At 35.9% G+C, this 15940-nt stretch overlaps 1 protein-coding gene across 2 annotated transcripts in view; it reads right to left on the bottom strand.

Moving 5' to 3' along the window:
- The window catches only part of LOC146587415 (connector enhancer of kinase suppressor of ras 2-like), a 206421-nt gene that overhangs the window by 25074 nt on the left and 165407 nt on the right, over window positions 1-15940 (bottom strand). Inside the window, exons 14-15 of one of the 2 annotated variants that reach the window (XM_085319811.1) lie at window positions 11892-11926; window positions 3769-3817 (exon numbers count right to left, since the gene is read on the bottom strand). The exons of the other annotated variant lie outside the window; for it this stretch is intronic. Coding sequence (XP_085175937.1) covers window positions 3769-3817; window positions 11892-11926 — 84 coding nt within the window. The remainder of the gene's footprint in view (window positions 1-3768; window positions 3818-11891; window positions 11927-15940) is intronic. 2 annotated transcript variants of the gene reach the window in all.

Here is a 15940-nt window from a genome sequence, read left to right as displayed (position 1 = left end):
TGTAAGAAAAGAAAAGGAATTATGAAAAAACAATGCATGCAGTAGTAGTAACAGAACAGCCAGCACTCACCATCATCTCTATGAAGTCATCTCAAGGCCATTTTTTAAAAAAAATATTTTTCTCTTATTTCYATTATAAACATCAAAAACAAAGAAAATAACACAATGCTAAACCTACAAATTAGAATCTGTTTTTTCCCACTTATTGGTCACACTTAATTTAAATAATTTCTCATGGTTTGACTGGAGGAGTGCTTTTGCACTAACTTAAAAATTGAGGACAGAAATTCTTAGGAATGCATAATAAAATAAATGATATATGAACTTGCTGTAAGTGTGAGCTAGCTGTACAATTATTTATTCACAATGAAATGGCCATCACAAATATTACATAGTTAACATGTGAAATCACACGCTCAGTGACATGCTGAAGTCAAGTTCTCTGTTTCTAAGCATACTGCTTTGCTATGTTGACAAAACAACTTTGAGGAGAGTTATTTCCTTCTTTTGTGGCTACAATATAAATATGTTATTAATTCTTAAAAAAATCCTAAAAGCCTCTCATTTCTTAAACCTTTTAAAAATAGTGATACTACTCCAATAGTGGTGAGAATTTCTCTTAAACTAGGGGAAAATGCTAGAGGAAAAAACACAGGTCAATTTGATGGAGTAGTACCCTGATGGGTAGCGAATGCTGCCACCAGCAGAAAGAAAGGCAGACATTCCAGCTTCGTAAGCCAGCAGATCCAAGCAGCAGGTTGCGTATCAATCGCCATCTTTTTCATTCATTTGTTTTTTCCTGTGTGACTAGAAGTCTAGAAGAATGGCACCTCCATCACTGTCTGGGTTATCTCCATGGTACCTTATTACTGATGACTACATGTTAATGACTAACTCCTCCCAGAGACCACTTGACAGCAGCCCATCACTATGTGCTCAAAAAGCAAATGAGCTACAAATGCTCTAACAAGTGCAGAACATCTTATTAAATAAGTGTTTAAATATCACAATGTTCATTAAGTATATTTCTGTTTCAATTAGTATTTAGGGAAGTAAAAGATTACAATTTAAGTGCATAAAAAGCAACATCTGAAAAATTATCTTCAACTACTAGAGAGATATGACAAAGTTTTATTTTAAATAAAATGGAAGAGGTAGAAGCAGTTTTGTACATGCAGAGTCCTATTTGTAACCTTCCTATAACATAGCCATTTTGCAATACTGAACAGCATGGACACTTTCCAGCATCTTGCATAAATGAACAATTCTGTATCCCTGAGGGTGCATGCTCAGAGGACACCGGCTTGAACATCCACAGTTCACTCTATTTAAACTCGTCATTCTTCATTCTGTTTATCTCAAACCATTCTCCCAGTCAATCACATTATGAATGCCTGACACAAAATAATCTAATTCTGACAAATTACAAGCTCTGTAAATGTAGATGCATCGTGTAAGTGCAAGACAGTACAAGTTCTCCATTTACTTGATAGCTGCAATTTTATCTCATTTTTCTGAGCATTAAGACAAGACAGAGAAAAGACTAATTATACTTGCTGCTGTGCTATAGGAAATACGGTGGAAAACAGTCAGAAAAATGGAAAAAACAAAGAGAAATCTATGAGAAAGTATTGAAGATACACAGGAACATTACTATATTTATCAATGTATTGTGCTACAGCAGTACTGGTTAGTTACACTGTGCCAGCTGGAGTGCTGTGTTGATTGTGACTGAAACAACCTGTTCAGTGTCCTTCCTTCTGCACAGGGATGTGTTAGGATAGAGCAGGTATCTACTCCTGTACAAGAGACCACCAAAGCTGTCCACAGCTTAGGCTGATAAATACTGTGATGAATTATAAATTCCCTATAATTAAATTACAGTTTTCAGAACAATCACAAAGTGATTGTTTTTCTAAAGATCTGCAAGAAAAATGAACAAGGTAGATGAGTAGTGAATTTTTAAATCAACTGGAGATGTTCACATTAAAATACTCACCAGAAACTGGTATATATGATTCAGAACAAAATTTTTTAAGATGATGAAAATTCATGCACAAAGAAAGCCCAAGAAGAGCTGAAAGTATTAGCAACTCTAAAAATGTAAGTTCATTAGTCTTGCCATATTCTGTTCCTGCACATTTACAATGTATTCAAAAGCAAGAAAATCAGTGAAAGCAGAAGTTTTCCATTACCTTGGGAACAAAAGTTTAATTAACATCGTTAATTTACAAAATYCATATTCTAACAGATAAAGAAACTACTATATGATTAGCTTTGTGGTAAATACTGAAAAAAACCGTCAGAGCTTGCAACTTCAAAATGACTCAGAGTTGCTATGGAAAATAGACAAATGACGTAGGAACATACTGTGGTTGTCAGTATTTAAGTTCTCATCGCTAAACCACGACACGAAGTATAATGTTAAACAAAACACAACCTCTCCTCCCCAGCTCAACAAAAACATAGCCTGGAAAAAACAGCGATAGACTAGAAGCTCTGCTACATGAAGCTGAAGCAATGAGACCTCAGCATAACTACAGTGAAGCAGTAACAGTGCTGTTTGCCAAAAGAATTGCCGAAATGAAAAGTTATACTGTGTTTAAGAAAAGGCCCTGGAAACAAGTAATTCAGTAACTTGTCCAGATGAAGGGAAACAAACCTATTAATGTAAATCTGGTTGCATATACCTCTTGAGCCTCTCGAGTTTTTACTTAAAAACATCAGCAAGTTCCAAACAGCTATCAGCACGCTCATTTGCAAAGTACACACACCACAGGGCACGGGGCACTGATTTCCTCAGGGTACGTCTATAATGTTATTATATGCAGCACCATAATCCCGAAGAACAGCTACAGTTTCAAGCGTTTTTCAACAACAGCAATAGGCAAGTAGAGATTAGCAGATACAGATTATCAATAAACACAACTGCGGTTTTTCACAAACAGCAGAAGAGTTAGTCACGTTACCTTCCACCACTGGGCTCTCAACACTGATCAGTGATCTTTAATCACTGATCTCTAGTCTCACTGAATAAATACTTAAAAGGCAGAATAACATCTGACACATTTCAAAAGGTAGTTTCATGACTTACACATGCAGACATGAAAAACTCTCACTACACATACTACACTGTAACTAAAAAGAATGAGCCCTACTCTTCTAAGCAGGAAGAAACCATGACAAACTGCAAAGATAAACTCATCATTCCTACTTAGAGAAACAAGTACTAAATTGGAATGAAAAAACATGCATTCTATAAATGAAGATTTTGCTGTTCCTTCTTCATATAAAATATATATCAAAATACTGAATGATAAAAAAAAAATAGTTCACATTTTTTCATTAAAGATCTTCAAAACTGGTACTGTGAAAGTCTTGGAAGATCTTAATGCCATATCTCATTATAGCATGCATGCTATTTCAGTTATCTTTAAGTTTTTTTCTCTTCTTTTCTTTCAAGGCAAATTTCTTCCAGACTCCCCTTTCAACCTAGATTTTTCTACAATTCTCCTCCCTGAACGGGTACGTACCTTAAAACACACACTACAGTTCCCACCAAACTTACTGAAAAGTACTACATATACACTGACCTACTATGGTTGTACTAACCTTCTGAATATGCAAATTATTCCCAGCTTTTTATTTTAATTTTCTGTGTAATATAGACAAATTTCAAATTCTGTGATACCTTAAGTATCTTTTGAGCTATGACAATGAATTGTATTGTTGGAGATTTCTGGTTTAAGTACTGTTTTAATTGATTACCTTCCTCATGGATGTGCTTCCGTGACGGTCAATCGCAGAACTAGCACATCTAGAACAGAGAGGAAGAAAGATGTCAACTACACAAAAAAAACAGCCTGAATTATTACTACAGTTGCACATAAGCTCTGTGTATTTCCAAATGTATGCCTACAGATCTTCAAAAACACGTGAAATGTGTTGCTTGAAACATATGCTGGCCTTTGGAAATTTACCCTTTCTCAAAGAACATTTAATGCTCTTAAGAAGACTCACAAAACCATTTCCAGTATTCTGATTTAAGAAGGCACAAATCATTGGAGATTATCTGATTCTGTATCCACTCCTGACCAGGGATCAGCTACGATGCAAAAGCAATCAACAATTCCTCCCTCTTTCAGTGAGTCTTAGAACATACAAATCACAGATTCTTTGCTGCAGGGTTAGTACTGTTATTTGTGTGTTTCTTAGAGCATCAACAACATTTAACGCAGGTAAAATGAACTCCTAATGCGCAGACTAGAACTAAGAAAGAATAAGCATCCACGTTCTTACAAAACAGTATTTTCATAATTTAATCAGGAAAAAATGCAGAAATAAAAACAAATATATTAAACAATTCTGCTGAAGAACCATTTGCATTTTAAAATACATTTGAAAATATGTATTTGAACTGATATGCCAACATTTCAGAAAGACTTGTGTGTTCCATATTTTGCAAATCTAGTTTCTTCAGATGTTATTACAAAATCAAACCAAGGATAATTCAAACATTTAATGTATGTCTTCCTTTGAGTTACTTTTTGGGTCTTAATTTTAGCAATATGTAGGAATATACACAAAACTGCAGATGTGAATGAGTATGTAACTGTAGCACTAAATTTGGCATGACTCTCAAGTATGATGCTTGCCAGATACGAAAGAAGTCTAGTATTTTTCTTTTGTCCTGCTTTTTCCCTAACACCTCCTGGTATTTTGGAAACATTTCAAAACAAGAAATTCATACAGACCACAACGATTTGGAAATTTATTAGAGAAAGAAAATTTAAATAGCCAGAAAAACAGTAACGTTTTTGTAGTATTGATATCCTATCTTGGTTGGCAAACATTTTATACAACTGTTACACTTGTTGTCGAAAGATGTGTGGATGACCACTTCCTCTGGGCCCAGAAGCAATCATGATGTGAAGTTGACTCTTGCTAGAAAATGAACACCAAGTAAACTTTCCCAAAGTAAGTTCAAACTAGGCCCCAACTGCTGCTGTAGTCATTATGCTTTTTAACATCAATATCCCTTTATTAGTGAAACAAATATACCGCACAATTCTAAGAAAGCCTTTAGCAGAATGTAGTTTGAAGCTGTAAGCCTTTGGAGAAAGGTATTTGGGCAAAATTTCACTTCAGATGACACATTTTTTTCTGAAGACAAATACACAGTGTCCTGATACTATAATAGTGCAACACATGGTACAGCAGAAAAGAAAAAAAAATGAAACAGTCCCTGTTCAGTACACTAGTTCGTGAATTTTATTGTTAAAATATTTTCTGTATAACTTTCTCATACAAACACCGTGGAAAGAATAATCTGTCTCTACATATTTAGCAGCAGCAGTCTCTAACTTCCTTTGACATGTTGCAATAGTAAGAGTTGTTATGAAAGTACAGATAAATCAGTGGTGCTCTGAGATTTTCAGCACTGTACAGTTTTGTTTCCTTTACCTCAAAGAGGAGAAGAAAACTGAAAAGATTACAAGAATGGCCAGAATAATCAAAATGTACATAGCAACTTTTGTGCAAACTAGGTAAGATTTATTCTCCTCAGCCAACTCTCTCTCTCAGGACCACCAAGGGCAACATTGAGGAGGTTTATGAACTTGGGAGTGGTGTGAAAAAGAGTAAACACAGAAAAAATATTCACACTTTCATAGAATAAAGGAGTTATCTAATCTATATAAAATTAGCAGTTAAGCTCTTTTGTTTTGAGCTTATTATTTTTTATTAGCACAAAGTTGCTATTATTGAACTCTTCTACAGGATGCTGTAGGTATCAAAAATTTACATGGATTAAGTTAAAATTAAAATGTAAATATCATATGGGAATGTAGGGTATCCAAGTATTCTGCTGGAGTTCTCTAGGCTAAGGAATGAAAGAGAAAGTTATACCACAGGCCTRTTCTTATATAACTGGAGCTACTGTTGGCCATTGATGGAACAGGATATTRAGTCAGGGTGAACATCGGTCTGGTCAAACAAAGAAATTGTTACACACACGGTTTCCACTTACTTTTCAAAAAGTAAGAAGAAGAAGAGATGTGGAGGGAAAATTTAAAAACATGCATACTTTTCCATATGTCACATGAATGGAGGAGAGCATAAGAACAGGAAAGGGATTGAAGAAAAGTTTTAAAAAGTAAAAAAAAAAAAAAAAAAAAACATGCATACTTTTCCATATGTCACATGAATGGAGGAGAGCATAAAAAAAAAAAAGGGATTAAAAAAAAATTTTAAAAAAAAAAAAAAAAAAAAAAAAAAAGACTGTGAACATTTTTAATGTATTTTCAATATGCTGTCACAAGTCACTAATAGAAAAAATTCTCATTTGATGATTTCCATTGTTACGAAAAAAAAATCAAATTTACCAGTAGAAATAACTACATTTTCAGCTAAAAAAAGTCCTCAGTCAACAAAAATTTCCAGACTGCAGTGAAGAGATGACATGTATAACATTAAAATTATAAAAGTTAATCAGCAAGACTTAGGAGTTCTGAGCTGTTTGCAGATTACAAAAATTGGAAGAAACAACTGAAAAACAAAAAATGTTCAACTTGCAGCATTTGGTAAAGGAACAGACAGAAGCTCAGACTGCTGCAAGGCACATTTTGGCATTAATGCTCTAGTTCTGCTTGCCCATGAGAATGCCCATAAATGTACTTCAGTCCTGCTGGGCATTTTCCCCAATTCCTGACAGGTTTCTTTAATCATAGCTTTGATCCATCTGGAAAGAGTCATTTTCAGTGTTTCTATTCTTTCTTTCAGCTGATAAACAATATGAATAATACATCTGCTTTTTTATTTGGAAAGGCCTTTGTCAGGTTTTATTTGCTTCTATTCGAATATAATACTGCATCTCCTTACAATAATCACAGACTCTTATCAGCAAAAATCTTATAAAGTCATAGAAATAGTCTGCAATCAAGCATTTGAAAACTGTTCAAAAGTTGACATCTTATGAAAGATCAGGAACATGTGGTCTAATGTACAGCAAGTTTATGTTTTTATTTGAGAACAGTTTTCAGTAGTCTACAGCAGTTTTAAAATGGTATTATTTCTATTAACTACTTGTCCCCTAATTAAATTACTCMTCAAATATTCCAACCTACACACCAGAGAAGAAGAAATAGGCTGACCTTTTCTTAAGACCAGTAAATTTTCTGTATGAACGTGACAGAATCAATTATTTCAGGCATACAGGAACCCGAGTAAGTCATCTATTTCAGTTCAAGTAATCTATATGATATTTGATTGAGTTACTCCTCGTTTTTTTTGTTTATGAAAACAGTTGTTACAGAAGTGAAAGTAAAAAGAATGAATGGGGCAAAAGGACTGATATACAATGGCCTGGACTGATTTTTCTCAAAGCAATTAAACCAGCTGATCTTCTAGTCAGTGTTTCTTTCCATATTCGTGAAGAATATTGTTTTTGAAACAAACTGCAAAAACTAGAAAAAATAAGCAGACCCAATCTTTTTGAAATTTCTGTTTGACAGAAATGTAAAAGGTTCTAAAAATTTCTATTCTGAGTCTTGATATACCTTGGGTAGCTGCGTCTCATATACTGGAATGCCTACGGATAAACAAAGGAAGTTCCCTCCCTTCAGAATTTTGACTAAATTAGACCTTGCAAAACAACTGCGACAAATATAAAAAGGAAAGAGTAATCAAGAGAAATATACATACATATCAGCAAGCCCAGGTCAAGGTTAAATATAAGTTACCTTTGGTTTCAGTATTAAATGGAATGCATACTGACTCTGTCAGTATTCAGTTAGAATGATTATGCTGAACATACAACAGAAGTAGAAAGGTTAACAAGAATAAGCTAAAAAAAGATGAAAGCAACTTTGACTGAGGTGGAAGCAAAAATCTAAGAATTTGAGGGATTCAAACTGAGCAGGTGTGATAACCTTCAACTCGTACCTTTTAGGACACACAAATGGAAGTGGAAGTCTAGTGGCAAGGTCTGTAATCAGGATTTCAAATGAAGAAAGATACTACATGATTAGAAAGATATTAATAATTCCTGAAAAATAAACTAGAATGGAAAAACCCAGAAATATTAGGGAGAACAGTATAAAGTACTATAGTCCAGTCTACTGCACTGATAAAAGCAGTAGTTCAAATGTTTATATACATATGTATCACAATATTAAGTAACAGAGCTCACACTCTCTACATTCATCAGCTAGGGGTAAAGAGTTTAATGTGTGAACAGATAGTATCTTCAAAGTCAGTGGTGTGATTGCTTAGCCAAGATGGTTAAAGTCTAACCCTGACCATAGAGCTAGGCCAAATACACAACACAGATGGTGCCAGCAGTGTTTGGAAGAGAATAAATATTTTTAATTTAGAAATACCTATGTTTTCTTATGCTTAAGCATAAAAAAACAACCACATTTGTTTCATATTCTACTCATACGAAGTATGTAGTCCTGTACTACAGGCCACCTGACCAGGAAGAGGAAGTCGATGAGGCCTTCTACAGACAGCTGGAAGTAGCCTCATGATCACAGGCCCTGGTTCTCACGGGGGACTTCAACCACCCTGCTGGAGGGACAACACAGCAACACAGAAACAGTCCGGGAGGCTCCAGCAATGCATCAATGATAACTTCTTGTCACAAATGGYGGAGGAGCCTACAAGGAAGGGTGTCCTGCTGGATCTTGTCCTAACCAACAAAGAGGGGTTGGAGACGTGAAGGCTGGGGGCAACCTTGTAGTGTAGGGCTGTAGTGACCATGAAATGGTGGAGTTCAGGATCCTGCACAAAAGAAGTAAGGCCACAAGCAGGATTGCAACCCTGGACTTCAGGAGAGCGTACTTTGGGTTCTTTGGAGACCTACTTGGAGGAATCTCATGGGTTAAGACCCTAGAAGGAAGGGGGGTCCAGAAGAGCTGGCCAGTATTCAAGCATCACTTCCTCCAAGCTCAAGAGCGGTGCATCCCTGTGAGTAAGAAGTGCAGCAATAGGGGCAGGAGACCTGCATGGGTGAGCAAGGAGCTCTTGACAAATTCAGACAGAAGAAGAAAATACACAGGATGTGGAAGAAGGGACAGGCTAACTGGGGGAATTACAGGAATGCAGTCAGAGTATGTAGAGATGCGGCGAGGAAGGCAAAGGCCCAGCTGGAATTGAGTCTGGCAAGGGATGTCAAGGACAGCAGGAAGGGCTTCTTCAAATACATCAGCAGCAAGAGGAGGACTAGGGGAAATGTGGGCCTGCTAYTGAAAGGGGTGGGGGCTCTGGTGACAAGCGATACAGAGAAGGCAGAATTACTGAATGCCTCCTTTGCTTCAGTCTTCACTGCTAAGCGCAGCCCCCAGGAATCCCAGAGCCTGGACGTGAGGGAGAAAGTCTGGAGAAGGGAAGACTTTCCTTTGGTTGAGGAGGAAAGGATTAGAGACCTTCTGGGCAGGCTAGACATCCACAAATCCATGGGCCCGGATGGGACGCACCCACGGGTACTGAGGGAGCTGGCGGATGTTGTTGCCAGGCCACTCTCCATCATCTTTGAAAAGTCCTGGAGAACTGGAGAGGTGCCTGAGGACTGGAAGAAAGCCAATGTCACTCCAGTCTTCAAAAAGGGCAAGAAGGAGGACCCAGGAACTACAGCCGGTCAGCCTCACCTCCATCCCTGGCAAGGTGATGGAACTGCTCATTCTGGGTGTCATCTCCAGACACATGGAGGAAAAGAAGGTGCTCAGGAGTAGCCAGCATGGATTCACCAAGGCGAAATCCTGCTTAACCAATCTGATAGCATTCTAGGATGGAATGACTGGCTGGGTAGATGAGGGCAGTGCAGTGGATGTTGTGTACCTTCACAAGGCTTTTGATGCTGTCTCCCATAACATCCTCCTAGTTAAGCTCAGGAAGTGTGGGTTAGATGAGTGGACAGTGAGGTGGATTGAAGAAGGGTCAGGAGAGAAAGACAGAGTCACTCTGTATAAGAATATACTTTTGCTTGGCCCATGGAAATTTGCCAAAATTTCATCAACTTTTATGTCCCTCAAAAGATCTTTTTGTAGATGTTCAGCAGAAACTTGTGTCATGTTCACCAAGAATGTTTCATCTGGATTGTACCTCTCTGCCAAACTGAGCATGTGCAATCTCCTCAAAATAAATAAGCATGCTTTGTTAGGGGAAGAGCAAAATTCCTTTGCAACTCTCCCTTGTGAATGCAAAAAGCTACAGGTGTGGAGAAGGATGACAAAAATATGGTGAGAAGTAGAGGATCTGATTTTGGCTGTTTCCTTTCTTTTGCAGAGGGCCACTAGAGAAAGAGGGAGCACCAGCTGGAATGAAGAAGGTTGAGAAAAGATGGTGACAACAAAGTAATAAGAAGCAAGTGTGAAAAAAAACAAAGGACAATAGCATCTAGCCTGACGGTGTTGGAACAGGAGACTAAGTTAAAAAGTAAGTAGTTAAGATTGGCAGAAAACAAGTTCTGAAAACTCCAACGGAAGGAGTAAAGGTAAAAAAAAGAAAATYCAGTAAAGGGCTTAGTTACTTAAAAAGAGATCAAGAAAGACACACTTTTTTCCCCCAATATAACCTCTATCGTATACCAGACGGATGCTGCTCTCAGTATGAATTTGGACTAAATACCAGCTGGGATATTATTTATTGCAAACATAAGAATCTGTATTTAGCTGATGAGGCAAATACTCCAATGAATGCAATGAAGTGAAAAGACTGTCTTTTATTTGAGCAAGTAGAATTTCACTCCAGAAAAATTCTGTCTTCACCTTATTTGCCTCTGTGATAATACGGCTAATGAATTTAGCTGAATGCTATTTTATGCATGTACAGCATTCAACAACTGAGGCAGCACCTCTATGTTCTTAGTACTGACAACTGCCTTTGAAAATAATTACATTGTTTCTTTTAACACATATACATACATAAAAATGTTGACAATATTGAAAAATTAGGCATTAGGTGACTTGTTTTTAGAGGTGACATCTGACCATAATACTGCTGTATACCACTGAAGACCATTTATACTAAAAATTTGTACCATGTGAAGAAAATCATCACTGATTGTAAATCCTTTAGATTAGTGAAAGCACTCTAAACATAGCACTGTGAAATTGAATTATTTTATACCCAGTGTAGGGCTTAGCTTCTTAAAATAGGTTTAGGTCATATAGAGAATGAAAAGATTTTTAAAAGTGTATTTATTCACATAAACAATTTCCAATTAACCTTAATTTTGACATTCCATGATACCCAAGTGTTTATTTGAAAATTTCTTACTCTATTTTGTACATATTTCATTAGATAAGCCGCAAAGACAACATAGACAATATCATTATTGTATTAAAATTATTTGATTAAACTTAAAAGAGACAAACTGAAGTCTACATTTCTAGTATTTATTAAGTTTGTGCCACAAACATGAAAACTTTTGTACATATCGAATTAGCATGTGTATATGTTAACTGAAAAATAATCTGCCTGGTTTTTATGTCCAAAAAYATCACGCTAGACATATACATTAGACTTTTCATCCTCAGAGTGATTCTGAAATAGTAAATTTCAAAAGCTTAAAAAAAAAAAAAGAAAAGAGGTGGGGGGACATGTATCTTAGTTCTTAGTAGTAACTCAGCTAGGTTTTTTTCCTAGTCATCTTTTAAAAAATTACATACAAAGTATTTTTTAACAAAGAAGATTCAACTTTTCTTTATAAATAATCTATATTCATATCTGAGGTAATCAGCAAGTGGAACAGTTAGGATACTTACTAAATGATACTAATGCTTTTCTCAGTAAAACCTTAATATTCCTCAAATACTTTATTTGTAGAAGTAAACAAATGCAATTCATATATAATTACATATTTATTTAAATGAAATGACAAAAGAAATTACCTTTCAGTATCTCCACTGACTGTGTCCCCTGCTCGCTGTAAAAAAACAACAAATAGTATTAAGCACAGCTAAAAAGTACACTTCCTTGGTGCACTGAACATCATGCAACTGCAGCAAAAGAAGTCACAGAAGTAAAATACTGCAGTCATTCTGTAATTCTACAGGAAAGGAAACTGAAAATTTATTTTAATTTCCAATTCAGTATTATTTCACAATGAAGATAATGTTTAAACTAATTTGCATCAGCATTTATAAAATAGTTTCAGCTGCTATGTAATTGTAATTAAAGCTCTTTCAAGTAAAAAAAAGAGGAGCTAAAAATGTATATTCTCTACAATTTCGTAAAGGACATACTAAAATACAGCATTTCAGAAAAAGGAACTGTACAACATTTCAAGAACAAGAATGAACCTATCAGCAGAATTTTCTTTACTACTAAACTTTCTCACACAGTTTTACTACACTGAGTTACTCGTTTAAGATTCAGAAATGAACCTCTATCTCTTAGAAGTGATCCATAATAAAAAAGAATCTGCAGACTCATTTTTATTTAACCAAAATTTCTGATGGAGGTGTAGTTTTCCCACAGCTAAAGAGCAGTAAACTGCTTCTCATCTTGAAATCACAACAATGTATACTTTTAACATTTCTGAAAGCTTCTTTATAACTGGTGAAAATTGCACTGGAAAAATTCTTGACTGAAAGTATTTCTGAATCACCTTATAAGAAAAATACTTCTTTTATGACATGTAACATTTGTGGTTTAGTACTACTACCTTAGTTGTGCCAAAAGATAATTGATCACATTTCAGAGAACAATTAATGCATGTTTCACATGTAAAGGACAGGAAGTCTGCTGGTTCTTTTCAAGCACACAGAGTATAAACGCATACTCTAGCAAAACACATTTTTCTACATACAAATGGGGGTTTTATATATATTGTCCTGAATGCCCTGATAGGCTAGTGTGCTTGTGTGCACAACAGCCCCCAAACCAGGAACATTACACTAACATCATAAAAACATTTCTGAAGACATGAAAGAAACACATGCTGGCATTTCTATAAAGGCGTACATACAACTGTAACTTAATTTCCTTGGTTATTCCAATAACATGCATAGATCCGATGCTTACAATGACTTAYGTCTGACAGACCTTGATGTGTAATCTCAGCAACCTTACACAACATTTTTATGAACAGCTGCTTCTTACAGTTATATTTGGAAAGCAAATCCCCTTATCTAGTTCCAAATAAGAAATTTTCTTCAGCTTACGAAAAGACCATTTTGGTCATTAGTAGACACGTGGGAGGCTTACGAGGCAAAGGTCTTGCCATGCCGCCAGAAATACAAAAGTACAAATTCTGTGAGATTCAGGTAACTGACACTTTTGCTACCTACTTTAAAAACAAGATCAGACCCATTAAGATTAGGAGCTAGTTAGCTTGGAAAGAAACATTGAAGTGTCTTCAAAATCACAATTAATATTATTAATTATATTATATATACATATAAAAATATTAATATTAAATTAATTTAATACATGAACATATTCCATCTATTCCAGCTAACAGTAAAATTAAATAATTGCATGTGCCAAGTGAGACTCTCTTAGACATTACGCTACCTTCTTCTGCTGCAGATCATGCATCTCGTGGATCTGTAGCACAGTGCTATTGTCATATTTCAGTCATATAGACTCTTAAAGTACAGATATACTGCATGGCAGGTATAGATACCAGAAGATTTTCCCCAAAGCAAGCTAAGAGCCAATACATTCCCTTTTTACTGGGAATAAAGATGTGAAAGCGTTACTATGCATCCAAATGATTAAGCAAATAAATCTCACATACTGGAATTTCAGTAGCTTAAGAGTTTGTTAAAAATCCAAAGGATACACTCAGCTTTTTCCTGAAAACTCTATAGAAAGCCCTATGCAAGCGGCAATCTCAGGTTCCAGGCAGCCTCTAATGAATAACTGCCACAGAGGCTATTGGGCTTCTTTGGGATTAGCTTTGCATTTATGCAGCTCCAGGGATTTCGGTGGATGTACATCTGACTTACATGAGGAGAAATGAAAGCATATTAAGGCCTACACAGTCTAACAAGCAGACATGATGATCCTGTCCCAAGCAAAACCTGAAATTTCTGTGAATAACTAATAATCTTAAAATTGAGTCATTGAATCAGGATTTTATAAAAGAAATAATCATTTTTTTCCGAAGAAATAAAGAAATCATATACATTACAGAAAACCAAAAATCTGAACTGCAGAAATAATACGAACTTTCACAAGTCTTTTCTTGTTTACAAATGGAAGAGATTAAAACAGTTTGGCAATAAGAATTAATAATCTGAATAAATCCTCATTGATCAAATGCAACATATTCCATCTAGACACATCATTTACTCAAATGCAAACCTAGCTTTTCTTGTACATTTTTTATAAATACTGTTCATTTACACTCAGGTATTTCATGCTCTATGAAAATTCTTTCTTCTACTGCTTCCTTAACCCATATATTCATTACCCTACGCATTTCTTTACATTATGCTTTTCAAAAAGTGAAACACTACCCTTACTGTCAGGGGCTTTACTTACCTCTCTGGTTCAGTGAGCTGATGCTTAGCTTACTGAAGACCTAACACTTGCAAAATTATTACGCTCAGCTGAAAATAAAAGCTGCCTTTGAGGTTTTTCTTCCGCTCACACTGAGGGGAGAGACAGGAAATAACTTAATGAAAGCTACATGCATGTACAATTCAAAGAGGCACTGAACGTTTGTGCTAAAACGGGAAGGTAATAAAATTTAGTAAAGGATAGAAGAAATTATGAGATACATGATGAGTATTATGTCAGCACATAGTAGGTAACAGAGAAAGCAGCAAAATTTTTTACAGAATAGAAATTCCGTTCATAAGAAAAAGCTTACATCTAAGTTATCTAACATTATACATGAGGTGAAAAAGTGTTCTAAAAGAATAGCTAAAGGATGACTGCATTATATCTAACAAAAAAAGAATTCAAAGAGGACAAATCGTAGCAATAAATAAACTGGATTTTATATTGAACAAAGCCTTTGTCCTCATCAATCCACCTTTTAAAAGAAATTTAAGGGAAATTTGGTCTAAGAGAAGCAGTATATTAACTTGTAAATATATCTGTGCTCTCTAAGATTGTGTTACGTTTTTCTGGAACAGATACCAGACATGCCATTGTTGCATTAAGCTAAGTAGAACTACTGCATTTTATGGAATGTGCCATCACTCCATGTAAAATATTAGCAATCTTAATTTTATACAAGAGGTACAGCAACTACAGTGGATATTCACTTGAAGTATCCACTACAACTCTGGAAGGAGCTTTGTTTATCAGAGAAATACAACAACGTAGAATTTAATGCCTATTAATATAAGCTACAAGTTTTACAGATTTAGTATGAAAAAAAAAGAGTAGTTCTTCCTGAAAAAAAGCGTGTAGAGATCTAACAGAGTTGGAAATCCAATCGCATGCAACAATGCTGTTAGAGATGTCAAGTATTTCTTTTAACTGCAACTTTGTAGCACCAAGACGCACAATTATTTTCTTCTCAAGAAAAATTAAAAACAGTCAACATGCAGCGCAATATCCAGAAATGATGATTCCACTGGAAAGGAAAATGGAAGAGGCTGAAGCTGGAAGAATGTAGTGCTACTGCAAGGAGTCACACGGGGCGGGGAAAAAGACAATCAACTTCCTTTCTCTTCCTTTTTCTCACTTGCCCCACTCCTCAAGGTACAGCCTAGCCAAGACCCTGCCTTAAACAGGACAGACCTCCTTCACTGTCATTCAARCAATGCTTTCTCTCCTCCTCCAGAAAACCCAGCTCTCACTCTTTTGCTGGGAAGGTGGTTGGTCTGTTGAGAAGGCTTGAGGGAAAGAAACAAGGCTTTGGCCAGAGCCAGCAAGTGAGAGGGAAGACTCGGCGGAGAGCCTACAGAGTACTACAGCTGGCTTCCTGAATACYGACCACTTCGCCACAAACAGTAGGAGATGAGATTTGTATTAT

The sequence above is a fragment of the Rhea americana genome, unplaced genomic scaffold (genome assembly GCF_003343005.1).
Source record: "Rhea americana isolate MKP2758 unplaced genomic scaffold, rheAme1 scaffold_6, whole genome shotgun sequence".
In the NCBI taxonomy this organism is placed as follows: Eukaryota; Metazoa; Chordata; class Aves; order Rheiformes; family Rheidae; genus Rhea; species Rhea americana.
The sequence above is the reverse complement of the archived record's forward strand: the minus strand, read 5'-3'. Positions and strand labels throughout refer to the sequence as shown.